General features: G+C 47.5%; 1 protein-coding gene across 1 annotated transcript; it reads right to left on the reverse strand.

Moving 5' to 3' along the window:
* Positions 1-1,911: 1,911 nt before the first annotated feature.
* LOC308126069 (uncharacterized protein) lies at positions 1,912-18,703 on the reverse strand (the record flags this gene model as incomplete). Its single annotated transcript, XM_080490170.1, has 29 exons — positions 1,912-2,204; positions 2,363-2,404; positions 3,664-3,699; positions 3,773-3,880; positions 5,286-5,324; positions 5,477-5,530; positions 5,602-5,643; positions 5,712-5,756; positions 6,857-6,907; positions 6,995-7,030; positions 7,117-7,155; positions 7,242-7,280; positions 7,792-8,103; positions 9,038-9,085; positions 9,166-9,219; positions 9,816-9,869; positions 9,945-9,986; positions 10,060-10,128; positions 10,200-10,241; positions 11,025-11,063; positions 12,058-12,117; positions 12,193-12,465; positions 12,533-12,625; positions 12,856-14,062; positions 14,315-14,685; positions 16,788-16,814; positions 17,810-17,836; positions 17,918-18,043; positions 18,685-18,703. 29 exons carry the CDS (start codon positions 18,701-18,703, stop codon positions 2,050-2,052), a joined length of 3,549 nt encoding a protein of 1,182 aa, XP_080346296.1. The 3' UTR covers positions 1,912-2,049.
* Between the last annotated feature and the right edge of the window lie 1,272 nt (positions 18,704-19,975).

Raw genomic sequence — 19,975 nt, forward strand, 5'->3', positions numbered from 1 at the left:
ATTTATGTATATAATATTATTGCTATTACTTACAGTATATATATAGATTTCTTTCATTGTTTAATTTAGTTTTTCAGATTCAACCTGTTGAAACTGAGTGAAGCAAAAACTCAACGCTGCCACCCAGTGCACAAAAACGGTATTAAACAAACTTTACATACGGTACCTTTAACGTTTCGTCTTTTAAAAGCTTTTCTGCTCGCCGCTGTGATTGGTTGTTCAGCCTCCAACACATTAGCTGCAGTGTGAATATCAGTTTTTCGACCAATCGGCAGGTCTGAACAAAGTCGAACTGCGTAAACAGATCACGTTGTCTTCGTTCTGACCGATTAGAGGGAATCAAAAGTTGCGTTCGGACTGAATACGAAAACCTCCTTTTAGTCTGAAATTCAAACAGGAAGTGAGAAACTTCTCAGGTGTTCGCGGCTAATTTTAGCCTCTGTCATGTCACTGACGTCCACAGATGTATACATATATATATATATTTAAAACTCCAAATGTGCTACTTTCCTTTGTGAGAATATTTCCGTACAGCTTCACTTTTGTTCTTCTGCCGTTAGAGAATTTAAACCGATCCAAGTCACAGCTTGTTGTATTTCCTTCGTTCGACCAGAAGGAAACAAAACGTTCAGGTTTTTTTGGGCAATTGGAGGAAAAGGAAGCCGAAACTAGCCGGCGTTAGCTGCTAATGTTAGCTTGGTAACAACTTTTACTTCATTAACGACTGCAGATCGGTGAACTTTACTCAATTTATAACTCAACAGAAGCTCCGAATATCTCGTACTTTTCCTCTAGGCCGTTTACACAAACCTTTCCTAGCGATTCGGGGTCCCGTTTCCACGACGACGGTGCTCAGAGTCACTGAAACGGCTATCAACAGCACCCACTAGTGGACCAACTGGAAAACTGCATCGTTTTCAGTGTTTCTGCTGTTTCCGTGGAAACGAGACCTCGATGGAGGTTCAGTTCGTCGTGACTTTGACTGAATTGGCTTCGTTTTCTGTCTGAACGCGTCTCAATCCCAGCGGGACCCTGAGACGAGTGACCCCTGGAACCAAAACCACCGTACGTACAAAGTTCCAGTGTCTCACACACCTCGGAGGTCTGTCACGTGTCCGACTGCGCCCTTCAGCCGCTAGAACTCGGACAAAATGGCCGACGGGCGACTCTGGACGGGTGTAATAACTCCGCCCACTTTTCTTAAACACCAGGTTTCCGTAGAATAAGACCATGTTAGCAACGTTAGCTCAGCGGCGCGTCTTCGCACTCCAACCCGGAGCTCCGCATGGGGTAAATGAAAAGAGAAAAAAAAGGTGACGGGCTTCGTAAACAAGCCGATGATCCACATTCGTCCACTGACATCACGGCGTCTCGTCGGTTGGTCACATCAAAGTGGTCCTGCGCTCCACTTCCTGTCCCCTGAACGCGCTGAGTCGTCGTCAGTACGTCGCAACACAGCCACTTCTCATCTTCGGTGCTGGAACGGGTTCAAGGTCGTGAGTGTGACCCGTTTGATTTTCAACGTAAAATCCATCGTGAATACGAAATATTCAGACGATCGAAGTTATAAAATGTGATGAACGGAGAGTTTGAAGCTCAAACAAGGAAAACCTTGGAAGTTCTTCCTGCAGAGGCAGATGATGCAGCAGGTTTCTGCCCCAGGGCCCTGGAAGGGGGCAGGTTATTGCCCCCGCTGGCATGGCACGGAGGCAGGTTATTGCCCCGGGGGCTCTGGAGGGGGGAAATTTATTGCCCTGGGGCCCAAGGAGGGGGCAGATTGTTGCCATGGGACCCTGGAAGGGGGCAAGTTATTACCCTGGGTGGGGTAAGGTTGTTACCCCGAGGCCCTGGGAGGGGGAAGGTTGTTGCCCCAGAGCCCTGGAGGGGGCAGGGTATTGCCCCGGGGCCTTTGAAGAGGGAAAGTTATTGTCCCGAGGCCCTGGGGGGGGGGGCAGGTTATTGCTCCGGGGCCATGGAGGGGGGAAGGTTATTGCCCAGGGGCCTTGAGAGGGGGCAAGTTATTGCCCCAGGGCCCTGGAGGGGGGCAAGCTATTGCCCCGGGGCCCGGGCCGCCCTCTGCTGCTGCTCCAACATGGACCGGATGGCCGGGGGCAACATGGCGGGTGACATGGGGGGGGCGGCAGGGCGGAGAGGGTACGGAGAACCTTTACCCGGGAAGTAGACGCACTGGAAGAACCTCTGAGCTGCGGGGGGGGGGGGGGGGGGGGGGGGGGGGATAGGACGGTTAGGGCTAGTTACTAGTTACTAGTTACTAGTTACTAATCTAAAAAGTTACTTATTTGAAATGTTACTCATTAATTACAAATTCTTTCAACAGTAATTAGATTACTTAGATTTTTACCTGTTTTCTTCTTTTCTGTCGTTTTGTCGTCAGTCTGAGGTTCTGCAAGAGAAAAAACACCTGAGACACCAAGAAGAGGAGGAAGAGGAGGAAGAGGAGGAGGAGGGAGAGGGAGAGGAAGAGGAGGAGGAGGGAGAGGAGGAGGAGGGAGAGGAGGAGGGAGGGAGAGGAAGAGGGAGAGGGAGAGGAAGAGGGAGAGGAGGAGGGAGAGGAAGAGGAGGAGGGAGAGGGAGAGGGAGGGAGAGGGAGAGGGAGAGGAGGAGGGAGGGAGAGGAAGAGGGAGAGGGAGAGGAGGAGGAGGGAGAGGGAGAGGAAGAGGAAGAGGGAGAGGAGGAGGAGGAGGGAGAGGGAGAGGAGGAGGAGGGAGAGGAGGAGGAGGAGGAGGAGGAGGAGGGAGAGAGAGGAGGAGGAGGAGGAGGGAGAGGAGGAGGAGGGAGAGGAGGAGGAGGAGGGAGAGGAGGAGGAGGAAGAGGGAGAGGAGGAGGGAGGGAGAGGAAGAGGGAGAGGAGGAGGGAGAGGAGGAGGAGGGAGAGGGAGAGGAAGAGGGAGAGGAGGAGGAGGGAGAGGAGGAGGGAGGGAGAGGAAGAGGGAGAGGAGGAGGAGGGAGAGGAGGAGGAGGAGGGAGAGGAGGAGGGAGAGGGAGAGGGAGAGGGAGAGGAGGAGGAGGGAGGGAGAGGAAGAGGGAGAGGAGGAGGAGGGAGAGGAGGAGGAGGAGGGAGAGGAGGAGGGAGAGGGAGAGGAGGAGGAGGAGGGAGAGGAGGAGGAGGAAGAGGGGGAGGAGGAGGAGGAGGAAGAGGGAGAGGAGGAGGAGGGAGAGGAGGAGGGAGAGGGAGAGGAGGAGGAGGGAGAGGGAGAGGAGGAGGAGGGAGAGGAGGAGGAGGAGGAGGAGGGAGAGGAGGAGGAGGAGGAGGGAGAGGAGGAGGAGGAGGAGGAGGAGGAGGAGGGAGAGGAGGAGGAGGAGGAGGGAGAGGAGGAGGAGGGAGAGGAGGAAGAGGAGGAGGGAGAGGAGGAGGAGGTTCTCTGTAGTTTTCATGGTCGGTCGGTTCTTTGAGGTTCTTTCATGTTTAGTTTTGAAGATCAGACTTTATTATTCCCACGAGGGAAAAAAAACCTCCTGGTATTTTCCAGAAGTTGAGAACCGGACGGCCTCGTGGTTAAAGGATTCTAACGGAGATTAATGAAGTATTTCTGTTCTGTTCTAAGTTTCTGAGGTTTTCCAAAGTTTTTAGTTTGTGGATTTAATTGTGAAAGGTGGTGGTTGGTGTTTCTGGGTTCTGAATGAAGCGAACACGAGGACGTACTCTTCTTCTCTGCCGGAGCTCCTGACCGGCTCCTGGCTGGAAGTGAGAGAGAAACATGAGAACCTGCAGGTTCCTGATCGGAACGTTTGAGAGTCGAGAGTCGAGTTACTTTGTTCAGACGATCTGGAACGTTTCTCCTCCTTCGACGTGACGTTTGATGTTCTGGAAGCTTCCAGACGACTTCTGAGTCTGAGCAGCGGCGGACGACTGTCTGCTTCTGCAACACAACAAGTACCAGTACTAACCTGTAGCTACTTCATACTGAGTACTGATACCAGTACTAACCTGTAGCTACTTCATACTTCATACTGATACCAGTACTAACCTGTAGCTACTTCATACTGAGTACTGATACCAGTACTAACCTGTAGCTACTTCATACTGAGTACTGATACCAGTACTAACCTGTAGCTACTTCATACTGAGTACTGATACCAGTACTAACCTGTAGCTACTTCATACTGAGTACTGATACCAGTACTAACCTGTAGCTACTTCATACTGAGTACCGATACCAGTACTAACCTGTAGCTACTTCATACTGAGTACTGATACCAGTACTAACCTGTAGCTACTTCATACTGAGTACTGATACCAGTACTAACCTGTAGCTACTTCATACTGAGTACTGATACCAGTACTAACCTGTAGCTACTTCATACTGAGTACTGATACCAGTACTAACCTGTAGCTACTTCATACTGAGTACCGATACCAGTACTAACCTGTAACTAGTTCATTCCGAGTACCGATACCAGTACTAACCTGTAGCTACTTCATACTGAGTACTGATACCAGTACTAACCTGTAACTAGTTCATTCCGAGTACCGATACCAGTACTAACCTGTAGCTACTTCATACTGAGTACTGATACCAGTACTAACCTGTAGCTACTTCATACTGAGTACTGATACCAGTACTAACCTGTAACTAGTTCATTCCGAGTACCGATACCAGTACTAACCTGTAGCTACTTCATACTGAGTACCGATACCAGTACTAACCTGTAGCTACTTCTTACCGAGTACCGATACCAGTACTAACCAGTAGCTACTTCATACCGAGTACCAATGCCAGTACAAACCTGTAGCTACTTCTTACCAAGTACTGATACCAGTACTAACCAGTAGCTACTTCATACCGAGTACCGATACCAGTACTAACCTGTAGCTACTTCATACTGAGTACTGATACCAGTACTAACCTGTAGCTACTTCATACTGAGTACCGATGCCAGTACTAACCTGTAACTAGTTCATTCCGAGTACCAATACCAGTACTAACCTGTAGCTACTTCTTACAGAGTACCAATACCAGTACTAACAAGTAGCTACTTCATACCGAGCACCAATACCAGTACTAACCTGTAGCTACTTCTTACAGAGTACCGATACCAGTACTAACCTGTAGCTACTTGCTGACACCGAGAACTGATACAAGTACTAACCTTTAGTTACTTGATACCGAGTACCGATACGTGGTGATAAGATGACCTCATATCTGCTGAATCGACTTTTTCTCACAAACCGTTTAACATTTTTTTGAGATTGATCATAAAATCGACTTCCTGTTTTCGGAAACCGTTCCTACAAGTAAACAAAGTAAACAAAGTAAACCTCACCTTCTTTATCTTTCACTTTACTTTTCGCCGCCGTCGCCTCTGAAAACAGAATCAGTTGGATTATTGTGGTTCAGGTCCGTCGTTTGGGGAACTTTAGTTCTGGGATGTCGGAACGTCACCTGTCCTCTCACCTGTCCTCTCACCTGTCCTCTCACCTGTCCTCTCACCTGTCCTCTCACCTGTCCTCTCACCTGTCCTCTCAGGTGTCCTCTCAGGTGTCCTCTTCAGTCGCTCGGCTGCTGCGTCTGAGGCGTGGACAAGCGCCCATGTCAGACCAATCAACAGAACTTTGACTGCTATCAGACGGTAGTTTTACCTTTCCTCGGCGCCGCCTTGCTCCCGGCCTTCACAGGTTTCTCTACATGAGATAAAGGATGTAAACAACATGGAAGACGTCGTGTTCAGCAGTAGAAACCCTTTTTTCACCTTTTATCGTCACTGCAGCAGCTTTCTCTTTCTTCACAGCGGATTCTGTAAGAAATAAAAACATTGACGCGTTACCGTGACGACAGGGACCCAGAATAATCCACCAGTTCAATTTCCCGGAGAATCAACAGGCATTTTCCATTTGTGGGGGTATTTCGCCCTCTAGTGGCTGCAGCAGTTATACCAGGAGAACAAACCGGTGATTGGGTCCATTAGCCCCACCCCCACCCTGATTGGGTCCATTAGCCCCGCCCTCTGACTGTGTCCATTAGCCCCGCCCCCACCCGGATTGGGTCAATTAGCCCCGCCCTCTGACTGTCCATTAGCCCCGCCCCACCCTGATTGTGTCCATTAGCCCCGCCCCCACCCCGATTGTGTCCATTATCCCCGCCTCCACCCCGATTGTGTCCATTAGCCCCGCCCCCACCCTGATTGTGTCCATTAGCCCCGCCCCCACCCCGATTGTGTCCATTAGCCCCGCCCCACCCCGATTGTGTCCATTAGCCCCGCCCCCACCCCGATTGTGTCCATTATCCCCGCCTCCACCCTGATTGTGTCCATTAGCCCCGCCCCCACCCCGATTGTGTCCATTAGCCCCGCCTCCACCCTGATTGTGTCCATTAGCCCCGCCCCCACCCTGACTGTGTCCATTAGCCCCGCCCCCACCCTGATTGTGTCCATTAGCCCCGCCCCCACCCTGATTGTGTCCATTAGCCCCGCCTCCACCCTGACTGTGTCCATTAGCCCCGCCCCCACCCCGATTGTGTCCATTAGCCCCGCCTCCACCCTGATTGTGTCCATTAGCCCCGCCCCCACCCTGACTGTGTCCATTAGCCCCGCCCCCACCCCGATTGTGTCCATTAGCCCCGCCTCCACCCTGATTGTGTCCATTAGCCCCGCCCCCACCCTGACTGTGTCCATTAGCCCCGCCCCCACCCTGACTGTGTCCATTAGCCCCGCCCCCACCCTGACTGTGTCCATTAGCCCCGCCCCCACCCTGATTGTGTCCATTAGCCCCGCCCCCACCCTGACTGTGTCCATTAGCCCCGCCCCCACCCTGACTGTCCATTAGCCCCGCCCCCACCCTGATTGTGTCCATTAGCCCCGCCTCCTATTACACAGAAAAGAAGAGAAGTCCCCTCTACCTTTCTTTGCAGCTCCAGCTTTGGGTTTTTTGTCCTTTAGCGGCGTCGCTGCTGGAAAACAGAAGCGCCGTTAAGATTCACGTTAACGTCTGAGCAGCAACGACAAACAGAACAGAACTTCCTGTGAACATGAATGACCTTTCTTAGCTTTGTCTTTAGCCGCTGCCGCCGGCGCTGACGGAGAAACGCAGGAGGTAAAGAGAAGGAATCCCTCCATTCAGCACCTCCACCTTCTAGAACAACCAGAGACGGTTCCTTACCTTTCCCCGACTCGCCAGCTCCGCGTTTCTTCTTCGCAGCTGAAAGCGAACGGCGAGCTATCGTTAGCCGCCGCGATGGAAGGAGGAAACGTTAGCATTAGCACAACTACATTAGCATAGCTTACCTTTCTTTAGCGTCACGTCTTCCTGCTCAGCCTCTGGTTCTTAAAGCACAAACAGTTTGATGAGTTTACACAAACAAATCTATCTATCTATCTATCTATCTATCTATCTATCTATCTATCTATCTATCTATCTATCTATCTATCTATCTATCTATCTATCTATCTATCTATCTATCTATCTATCTAAGCATGCCTTCCTTTTTTTTTATTAATTACATTTTTTAATAATTAAATAATGAATTCAAATTTAATTATTTAATAATTTTAAGACTTTTTAATGTATTTTTCAGTACACTATAATGATAAAAATAATATAAAACATTCATTGATGAATTCATTCTTAATAGCGCCGGTTTCAACCGCTTCTCTCATCTAATTTGCATCAAGTGAAACTTTTTAAAGTTTATTTTTGTAAATTTCCAGAGAAGCAGATTGAGGATTTGATCTAAAACGGATTATCTTTACAGATGTTTATTAATTTCATCCTAGTTGAAGTTGAGTAATTTGTCTTGATGTGGTGGGTAGCTTCCTGTTAACTCCTCCTCCTCACCCTGAGCAGCAGGGGGAGCAGCAGCAGGGGGAGGGGCTTCAGGGGGAGGGGCTTCAGGAGCCTGGGTTCCGGGATCCGGACTCGAGGCCTCGGGTTCCTCTGGAGCTGCTCCCGGTTCCGGGGCATTGGGCTGGACCGGAGCTGCAGGAGGAGCCTGTTCCGGCGGCGGCGGCGGCGGCGCCATCATGGGCTGCATCATGTACGGTTGATACTGGGCGTACATGGGCGCCAGCGGCTGCTGGGGGAAAAGAGGCGGCGGGGGCGGAGCGCCGGGCTGCACCGGGTGAGCCGTCAGAACCGGAGCCGACGGCGCTGGAGGTGAAAGGAAAGGGTTTTATAGAGAGAGCAGATCTCTGACAGGTAACGCTCAGTTTCCATGACAACGCTTCAAGTCACAACGTTTTGGTTTTGTTTTTCCTGTTGCAGGATAGTTTCGCGTTTACACGTCAGCGTTCTGTAAACAACGTCTGTTTCCATGGAAACGGCAGAAAAAATGAAGTTTTCATGTTGGGCCACTAGTTGGTGCTGTTGTTAGTTTTCATACTGAAAGCACACACACACACACACACACACACACACACACACACACACACACACACACACACACACACACACACACACACACACACACACACACACACACACACACACACACACACAGCAGAGAACAATGAGCTCTAAACATGAACACTGGGAGAACATTCTAGTGGACAGAACACCAAGTTAGATTGTTATTACAGTGACTGTCAAAATAAATCTACCAAGTTAGATTGATATTACGGTGACTGTCAAAATAAATCTACCAAGTTGGATTGTTATTACGGTGACTGTCAAAATAAAACTACAAAGTTGCACTGTTATTACAGTGACTGTCAAAATAAAACTATCAAGTTGGATTGTTATTACAGTGACTGTCAAAATAAAACTACCATGTCCAGGCAAAGATGAACTGGGATTCATGACACTACGGAGGAAACTTTGTTCTGTTTGGCTCTAATGAGCATGTGCAGAATTACTAGTTACTACTAAAGTGACCAGGACCAGTGCCAGTGCCAGGACCAGTGCCAGGACCAGGACCAGGACCAGGACCAAAGTTTCCGTCGTTGATTCGGGACCGAGCGTTTCCTAAAAGTGTTTGTTTTCAGCTGTAAACACATTCCCCCTAAAAACACTACGACAGTCTTGCGTTGTGGGTTTGAACTGGTTGCCATGGAAACGGGCCTCTGGAGGGACCGGGTGACGGTACCTGACAGGGTCGGGGGAGGGTACGGGTTGTCCGTGACGACGTGATGAACTGCGGGGAGGAAACGGCCACACAAAAGTCAGCTTCCCGTTCCGACAGCGAGACGCCATGTTGGTCCGTCAGCTACTCACCGTACCATCCCGGCGGCGACGGGCAGTAAACCGGCGCCGGTCTGCAGGGACCCACTGCAACACAAGCGGCGGAGGAGGTACAGTAATTAGAGTATTAATAACGCTACTCAGAGCTGCTGAAGTTAGCTGTTAGCTCTGTACTTAGCATTCTTTAATTAATAATTTAAATCTCTTTTTATCCCAACTCCTCCAGCCTGCCGTTAGCTTTAGCATTTTCTAAATGTGGTTTCTCCTTCTCGCTATCGTTAGCTTTAGCATTTTCTAAATGTGGTTTCTCCTTCTCGCTATCGTTAGCTTTAGCATTTTCTAAATGTGGTTTCTCCTCCTCGCTATCGTTAGCTTCAGCATTTTCTAAATGTGGTTTCTCCTCCTCGCTATCGTTAGCTTTAGCATTTTCTAAATGTGGTTTCTCCTTCTCGCTATTGTTAAACAGCGTAAAAGAGACCGCTGTTAGCTTTAGCATTAGCTGGTGTGGCTCTTTTTCCCCTGAAACTTGTTTTCTCTTCGTCCTCTTCGCTCTGGAATCGTTCGGATCATCAAAATCAATAATCCATGTTGCTACCGAATTAGCCCAGTGTTACCGTTAGCATTAGCATTTTCCAAAGCGGCTTCATTAGCCCGTCGCCTCACGAGCGCTGAAGTTGTTTTACCTTCTTGTTCAGATTCTGTCGCCACTTCTGGTTTTCTGTTCTCCGTCTCTTTTTCTGTGAAACGCGACGGTAATGAGTATTATTGATCTCGGCGCTGATGTGAGGGTGAATGAAAAGTTCTTTCCTCACCGGGTCGGGAACTCTTGGTCTTCTCCTCTTTTTCCTTCTTTGCTTTATGGGCGAGAAAATTCACGAATTGTCATTGAATTGAATTTCCTGTGTTCTGCTGAATGAAAGGTGGTACCTCTTAGGAACGGAGGGAACCTCCGGACGCGCCGGGCTTTGGGCAGCAGGGCAGTGAACCTGGGTAGGGCTGCGTTCACACAGGAAGGAGGGGGTCAGTGAGGAGGACTGGATCCACACTGGACCTCACGGTACGCTTACCTTGTCTTCTGGGTTTGTCCTCGGTGGACGCCGCTTCACGCACTTCAGAAAGACAGAGAAACACGACTTCTTATCAGGGACGCACCGATACCGATTCTAGTATCGGGTTCAATACCAACACTGGTATCAGGTCTGATACCGATTATGATATAGGGTCCGATACCAATACCGGTATCCTGTCCGATACTGATACCAGTAATGGGTCTGATACCGATTCCAGTATTAGGTCCGATACCACTACCTGTATCAGGTTTGATACCGATTCGAATATCGGCTCCGATATCGAGTCCAGCATTTGGTACGATACCAACACCGGTATTGGTATTGGACCATATACTAGAATTGATATGGAACCTGATAAGGGAATCGGTATCCAACCTGATATTGGTATTGTGTCCAATACTACACAAAGAGCTCGTACTCAGAAAAAGAAAGTAAACCTGGCAGTTTTATATCTGCAACGAGTCACAAAGCTGCACTTCGATGACTTATTGTTGGTGATTTGACCGACTGTCTGTAGTTTTAAATGAGTAGTTTTAAATGAGTAGTTTTAGATGAGTAGTTTTAAATGAGTAGTTTTAAATGAGTAGTTTTAAATGAGTAGTTTTAAATGAGTAGTTTTAAATGAGTAGTTTTAGATGAGTAGTTTTAGATGAGTAGTTTTACATGAGTAGTTTTAGATGAGTAGTTTTAAATGAGTAGTTTTACATGAGTAGTTTTAGATGAGTAGTTTTAAATGAGTAGTTTTAAATGAGTAGTTTTAAATGAGTAGTTTTAAATGAGTAGTAAAGGTTGTCTTTAATTCAGTGTCTCGTCTCTTCTCACCTTTTTTCCTCCTGACGGCTGAAACTCTCCGCGGAACGTCTGAAAGAACCGACGGGTCAGAGACTGAAAACTACAGGAACCATCCAGGTACGACAATACACAACAGTACACAATACTACACAACAGTACACAATACTACACAACACTACACAATACTACACAACACTACACAACACTACAAGACAGTACACAACACTACATAACATAACACAACACAATACTACACAACAGCACACAATACTACACAACAGTACGAAACACAATACTACATAACACAACACAATACTACACAACAGTACACAATACTACACAACAATCCACAACAGTACACAATACTACACAACAGTACACAATACTACACAACACTACAAGACAGTACACAACACTACATAACACAACACAATACTACACAACAGTACACAATACTACACAACAATCCACAACAGTACACAATACTACACAACAGTACACAATACTACACACTACACAATACTACACAACACTACACAACAGTACACAACACTACATAACACAACACAATACTACACAACAGTACACAATACTACACAACAGTATGAAACACAATACTACATAACACAACACAATACTACACAACAGTACACAATACTACACAACAGTACAAAACACAATACTACATAACACAACACAATACTACACAACAGTACACAATACTACACAACAATCCACAACAGTACACAATACTACACAACAATACACAACAGTACACAACACTACATAACACAACACAATACTACACAACAGTACACAATACTACACAACAGTACGAAACACAATACTACATAACACAACACAATACTACACAACAGTACACAATACTACACAACAATCCACAACAGTACACAATACTACACAACAATACACAACACATGATACAAACTGTGTACTCAGCACTGTGTGTGTGTGTGTGTGTGTGTGTGTGTGTGTGTGTGTGTGTGTGTGTGTGTGTGTGTGTGTGTGTGTGTGTGTGTGTGTGTGTGTGTGTGTGTGTCACCTGCAGTGTGTGTGGTTCTGGTTCTGGTTCTGGTTCTGCTGGAGCTCACACAAGGACAACCTGAAACACAAGTAGAACCTGAAGTTTCACTCAAAGTTTAACGTGAAAAAACAAAAAAACTTTATTGGTTCTTACCGGCAGGTTCACTCTTCATCACCTCCTCCTCCTCCTCTTCCTCAGACACTGGTCTGATCACGTCCACCGTGGCCTTCTCCTCCTCATCCTCATCTTCATCATAGTCTTCTTTCTTGTCTTCAGCTTCGTCGACAGTCAGCCTGAGCTCGGCTTCAGGCTCCTCTTCCTCCTCTTCATCCTCGTCTTCCTCTACCTGGTCTTCAGCTTCATCTATGGACAGCCTGAGCTCCTCTTCCTCCTCCTCCTCCTCTTCCTCAGCAGCAGCAGGAGTGTCTGTGTGTAAAACCAGCTTCACCTCCAGACGTCGCTTCACACTTTGTGTTTTAGGAGTGCTACTGACCTTCCTCACCTTCCTCCTCTCCCTCCTCTTCCTCCTGCTCTTCCTCCTCCTCAGGCTTTGCTGCCTCCTGCTGGATCGCTCCGGCCGTTGCGGCTGTGAAAGATTACCACAACAGTCTGAACCGACTGAAGCCCCGTTTCTACGACAACGGTTCAAAACATCACTTTTGAGTTTTCGGTTCACAAAAGATTCACGTTTACAAAACAACGCTCGGAAAACGACGCCCGTTTCCACGGAAACGGCAGAAACAATGGGAGCACAGGGACATACCAGTGGACAGACGGACGGACGGATGAATGAAAGGAAAAGGCTTTTAACTTTACCTGCCAGGATGATGTCATCAACACCATCCTCTTCCTCATCTTCCTCCTCACCCTCCTCTTCCTCGACACCGAGCAGTTCCGATGTCAGTTCATCTTCCTCGCCGGCGAGTTCTATTCTGTCCAGTTCGTCTTCGTCGAAGGTGAACTCCAGCGAGCTCGTGTCGAGGAAGTCTTCATCATCATCATCATCGTCATCATTATCATCATCATCATCTTCATCGGTCCTGTCGTCACTGAAGAACGTCTCATCGAGGGACTCTTCGTCAGATATCAGATCGTCATCTTCGTCGGCCAGGACTCCACTGTCTGTGCTCTCAATGCGAGGAAGCTCAACTTCCTCTTCCTCCTCTTCATCATCTTCATCTTCATCATAGTCATGGATGTCCTCCTCGATGACATCATCCGGTTTGTGTTCGTCTTCGTCGAAGTCGCTGCTGAAGTCGTCATCCTCGTCTTCGTCGTCTGCAAAGTGTTCAGAGGACGCCACCGAGACGTCCTCGTCTGATTGGTCCAGATCTTCATCATCATCTTCGTCGGTGTCCAGAGCAGCCTTCTCCTCTTCCTCATCATCTTCATCATCCACTGCAGCTAAAGGAAGGAGCTCTTCCTCCTCCTCTTCTTCTTCATCTTCATCGTCATCATCCACCGCAGCCAGAGGAGGGAGCTCTTCCTCCTGTTTCAGCTTTTCCTCCTCCTCTTCCTCACTGACGGCGGCCACAAGAGGAAGATCTTCAGTGTCAGACGTCACCACATCTTCATCATCATCATCATCATCATCATCATCATCCTCGTCTTCCTCGCTGGATGTCAGCGCCACGTCGCCGAGGTCAGACGAGTCTTCGTCAAGCTCGTCTTCATCGCTAGTCGTGATGTCAGAGGCGGAATCGGAGAAGGGTTCAGGAGAAACCTCTTCCTCATCTTCATCCTCTTCAGCGTCAGCGACCGCTCCTTTTTCAGGAGACTCCTCCTCCTCGTCCTCCTCCTTCTCTTCCTCTACTATCTTTTCTTTCAGTTCATCATCATCTTCATCATCATCATAATCAACCTCTGCTGATGCTGGTTCAGGTTCCTTCTCATCCTCGTCTTCATCAACAGTTTCATCTTCTTCAACGGCCTCCTCTTCATCAGTAACTGCTTCAGCTCCTTCCTCGCCCTCTTCCTCCTCCTCTTCCTTAACTCTGCCAGCTTCCTCCTCCTCCTCTTCCTCCTTTTCTTCTTCATCGACAACAGCTGTTGGCTCCTCCTCCTCCTCCTCCCCCTCCTCTTCCTCAACTCCTCCAGCTTCCTCCTCTTCCTCCTCATCAACTCCTGCTGCTTCCTCTTTTTCCAACTCGTCATCCTCTTCCACCTCCTCTTCTTCATCTTCGACAACAGTTGCTGCACCCTCCTCCTCCTCCTCCTCCTCCAGTTCTTCCTTCCCTTCTTCCTCCTCATCCTCTTCCGCCTCAACTTCTCCTGCCTCTTCGTCCTCTACTCCTCCAGCTTCCTCCTTTTCCTCCTCCTCCTCCTCCTCTTCTTTCTCATCCTCATCATCAACAACAGCTGCTTCATCCTCCTCTTCCTCCTCCTCCTCTTCCACCTCAGCTCCTCCTGCCTCCCCCACTTCCTCATCTGTCTCCTCCTCTACTTCTCCGTCCTCCTCATCTTCATACTCGTATTCATCTTCATACTCCTCTTCATCATACTCTTCTTCCTCTTCCTCTTCCTCCACCTCCTCCTCTTCCTCCCCCTCCTCCTCCTCCTCCTCCTCCTCCTCCTCCTCCTCCTCCTCCTCCTCCTCCTCCACCACCTCAATGGCAGGTGGTTGGGTCTTAGCGTGCATCCCGATGACTGCAGCAAACAGAATAAAACAAACCATGAAAACACGTTAGAATCCTGGCAGCTGACGTAGCTCACCCTTCAACACATTAGAAACGGGTTTCAACACGTTACCAACTGGTTTCAAAACGTTACCAACTGGTTTCAACACATTACCAACAGGTTTCAACACGTTACCAACAGGTTTCAACACGTTACCAACAGGTTTCAACACGTTACCAACTGGTTTCAACATGTTACCAACAGGTTTCAACACATTAGAAACGGGTTTCAACACGTTATCAACTGGTTTCAACACATTACCAACTGGTTTCAACACGTTACCAACTGGTTTCAACACGTTACCAACTGGTTTCAACAAGTTACCAACAGGTTTCAACACGTTACCAACAGGTTTCAACACATTACCAACTGGTTTCATTAAGTTACCAACAGGTTTCAACACGTTACCAACAGGTTTCAACACGTTACCAACTGGTTTCAACACGTTACCAACTGGTTTCAACACGTTACCAACTGGTTTCAACATGTTACCAACTGGTTTCAACACGTTACCAACAGGTTTCAACATGTTACCAACTGGTTTCAACACGTTACCAACAGGTTTCAACATGTTACCAACTGGTTTCAACACATTAGAAACGGGTTTCAACACGTTACCAACTGGTTTCAACACGTTACCAACTGGTTTCAACATGTTACAAACTGGTTTCAACATGTTACCAACAGGTTTCAACACGTTACCAACTGGTTTCAACACGTTACCAACTGGTTTCAACATGTTACCAACAGGTTTCAACACGTTACCAACTGGTTTCAACACGTTACCAACAGGTTTCAACACGTTACCAACTGGTTTCAACACATTAGAAACGGGTTTCAACGCGTTACCAACTGGTTTCAACACGTTACCAACTGGTTTCAACACGTTACCAACTGGTTTCAACACATTAGAAACGGGTTTCAACACGTTACCAACTGGTTTCAACACGTTACCAACTGGTTTCAACATGTTACCAACTGGTTTCAACACGTTACCAACTGGTTTCAACACATTAGAAACGGGTTTCAACACCTTACCAACTGGTTTCAACACGTTACCAACTGGTTTCAACACATTACCAACTGGTTTCAACACGTTACCAACTGGTTTCAACATGTTACCAACTGGTTTCAACACGTTACCAACTGGTTTCAACACGTTACCAACTGGTTTCAACACGTTACAAACAGGTTTCAACACGTTACCAACTGGTTTCAACACGTTACCAATGGGTTTCAACACATTAGAAACGGGTTTCAACAAGTTACCAACTGGTTTCAACACGTTACCAACTGGTTTCAACACGTTACCAACTGGTTTCAACACGTTACCAACTGGTTTCAACACATTAGAAACGGGTTTCAACACGTTACCAACTGGTTTCAACACGTTACCAACTGGTTTCAACATGTTACCAACTGGTTTCAACACATTAGAAACTGGTTTCAACACGTTACCAACTGGTTTCAACACGTTAGAAACGGGTTTCAACACGTTACCAACTGGTTTCAACATGTTACCAACTGGTTTCAACACGTTACCAACTGGTTTCAACACGTTACCAACTGGTTTCAACACGTTACAAACTGGTTTCAACACGTTACAAACAGGTTTCAACACGTTAGAAACGGGTTTCAACACGTTACCAACTGGTTTCAACACGTTACCAATGGGTTTCAACACATTAGAAACGGGTTTCAACACGTTACCAACTGGTTTCAACACGTTACCAACTGGTTTCAACACGTTACCAACAGGTTTCAACACGTTACCAACTGGTTTCAACACGTTACCAACTGGTTTCAACACGTTACCAACTGGTTTCAACACGTTACCAACAGGTTTCAACACGTTACCAACTGGTTTCAACATGTTACCAATTGGTTTCAACATGTTACCAACAGGTTTCAACACGTTAGAAACTGGTTTCAACACGTTACCAACTGGTTTCAACACGTTAGCATCAGAGCTGCAGCCTGTCATGGGTAAGTGTGGTTAACGTAACGAAGGTGACTTGTTTCCAGCGTTAGTCACACGCTCGCCCGAGAGGTTTGTAAGGAGAGAAACGCACCTTTACTCCGAGACGGAAGAAACTCTCCTGGAAACGACAGAAAAAAAGATTATTGCTCCCATAGAGGAAGAAAAACTGTGTGTGTGTGTGTGTGTGTGTGTGTGTGTGTGTGTGTGTGTGTGTGTGTGTGTGTGTGTGTGTGTGTGTGTGTGTGTGTGTGTGTGTGTGTGTGTGTGTGTGTGTGTGTGTGTGTGTGTGTGTGTGTGTGTGTGTGTGTGTGTACTGGATATAGATTTATTTACACAGAAGATACAGATTCATTTACAAGCACGGCAAAAGTTTTTTATAGAGCAATTCACAACTAGAGCTACACTCAGTAGCCTCGGTACTGTGTGAGCCCTGCAGCTCAGTAGCATGTAGCATTTAGCCTCGGTACTGTGTGAGCCCTGCAGCTCGTTAGCATGTAGCATTTAGCCTCGGTACTGTGTGAGCCCTGCAGCTCGTTAGCATGTAGCATTTAGCCTCGGTACTGTGTGAGCCCTGCAGCTCGTTAGCATGTAGCATTTATCCTCGGTACTGTGTGAGCCCTGCAGCTCGTTAGCATGTAGCATTTAGCCTCGGTACTGTGTGAGCCCTGCAGCTCGTTAGCATGCAGCATTTAGCCTCGGTACTGTGTGAGCCCTGCAGTTCATTAGCATGTAGCATGTAGCCTCGGTACTGTGTGAGCCCTGCAGCTCGTTAGCATGCAGCATTTAGCCTCGGTACTGTGTGAGCCCTGCAGTTCGTTAGCATGTAGCATTTAGCCTCGGTACTGTGCGAGCCCTGCAGCTCGTTAGCATGTAGCATTTATCCTCGGTACTGTGTGAGCCCTTCAGTTCGTTAGCATGTAGCATTTAGCCTCGGTACTGTGTGAGCCCTGCAGCTCGTTAGCATGTAGCATTTAGCCTCGGTACTGTGTGAGCCCTTCAGTTCGTTAGCATGTAGCATTTAGCCTCGGTACTGTGTGAGCCCTGCAGCTCGTTAGCATGCAGCAAGACGATTGTAGAAACACGATCAATGAAAAGGAATTAAACGACACCGACCTTTCTTTCTCACTGCGTACAGATTTCCTGCGGAAGAGAAGACAGACGATAAACGTTAGTGGTGAAAGTTTTCGACAGCAGAGTGAGAGACATTCTGTCTCCGTCCACCTTCGTCGTCCTCGGGAGCGACCAGGCTCGCAGCAAACTTCAGCATGGTGGTGAGGACGTTGGAGGACTCCTCCACGGCGTCGTTGACCGCCTTCAGCGGGTCCGAGCCGATCTTCGTCAGGCCTCCTGGTGACGCACAGCTCGGATTATTTCCTCAGACAAACCGAACTAATCAAACATCGGTGAAAAACAAGTCGTCAAACTCCGACGTCGTTTCAAATCGTTTTCAGCCGAGAAAAGAAACGGAAGCAAGAAGTTAAACTGAGAAGGGCGACTGGAGGAGATCATCACAGGAACAGTCGTTTCAGGATTAGAGGCGCACCGATACCGTTGTTTTAACGTACAAGTACTAACCTTAGCTGCTTGCTGACGCCAAGTACCGATACGAATACTAAGTAAATACCATTAGGCCTAATTCATATTACAAACAATACACAAAGGCTATATGTTACCATGAACCTCCTCCAATGGTCTCTGTGTCGACGCTACGTCACCACCGCCAGCCTCACAGCCTGCAGTAGGATAGCATGTAGCATAGCATGTAGCATGGAGCATTGCGTGAGCCCCGAAAGACTTTAGCATGTAGCATCGCTGGTGTGTGACGCTGAAACTCTTTAGCATGTAGCATCGCTGGTGTGTGACGCTGAAACTCTTTAGCATGTAGCATGTAGCATCTCTGGTGCATGCTCCTCTTCGTATTTTGTCACTTTAGTCGTTCTCATTAACTTTAAAGAACCTCTAAGCGCTAACCTCGCTCGTCTCTCAACCCTCGGGTGACGATGACATCACGTAATACTCGCTGGATTGTATCAGGGATTTTTCATGAGTAAGAGTACTCGGTATTGGTATTGGTATTGGTATCGGTATCGACATTGGTATCGATATCGACATTGGTATCGATATCGACATCGGTATCGGTATCGATTTTGATATCGGTATCGGTATTGATATTGATATCGGTGTGTCCCCAGTGAGGACATGGCGTCCCCACTCTTCAGTTTAACCTCTTCAGTTCAGACCCTCATTCCTCAGGATTTATTCTTGCTTTTACTTTTTTAACCAGCAAAAAAAACCTTTTTTGCGTCAAAGAACTGGAAATTGTCTCCAAACGTTTGTGTATTTTCACTGATGACAGAGGGTCGGAGTTTCCAGTGGTGAAAAGAACCATTTCAACACGCCAGTGCAACTAAATACAACCGGAGAAACACACTGAAACCATGGAAACACCGCGGCAGAACAGTCGGAGCATCGAGCTGCATTCAAGGTTCAGAGGAGCTCGGGTCATCGCTCTAGAGCTACACTCGGTAGAGCGTAGTTTTAACTACAGCTACACTCAGTAGAGCGTAGTATTAACTAGAGCTACAATCGGTAGAGCGTAGTTTTAACTAGAGCTACACTCAGTAGAGCGTAGTTGTAACTAGAGCTGCACTCGGTAGAGCGTAGTTATAACTAGAGCTGCACTCGGTAGAGCGTAGTTTTAACTAGAGCTACACTCAGTAGAGCGTAGTTGTAACTAGAGCTACAATTGGTAGAGCGTAGTTTTAACTAGAGCTACAATCGGTAGAGCGTAGTTATAACTACAGCTACACTCGGTAGAGCGTAGTTTTAACTAGAGCTACAATCGGTAGAGCGTAGTTATAACTACAGCTACACTCGGTAGAGCGTAGTTTTAACTAGAGCTACACTCGGTAGGGCGTAGTTTTAACTAGAGCTACAATCGGTAGAGCATAGTTTTAACTAGAGCTACACTCGGTAGGGCGTAGTTTTAACTAGAGCTACAATCGGTAGAGCATAGTTTTAACTAGAACTACACTCGGTAGGGCGTAGTTTTAACTAGAGCTACACTCGGTAGGGCGTAGTTATAACTACAGCTACACTCGGTAGAGCGTAGTTGTAACTACAGCTACACTCGGTAGGGCGTAGTTTTAACTAGAGCTACAATCGGTAGAGCATAGTTTTAACTAGAGCTACACTCGGTAGGGCGTAGTTATAACTAGAGCTACAATCGGTAGGGCGTAGTTATAACTAGAGCTACACTCGGTAGGGCGTAGTTATAAC

Source organism: Lipophrys pholis (genome assembly GCF_963383615.2).
Source record: "Lipophrys pholis genome assembly, chromosome: 21".
NCBI lineage: Eukaryota > Metazoa > Chordata > Actinopteri > Blenniiformes > Blenniidae > Lipophrys > Lipophrys pholis.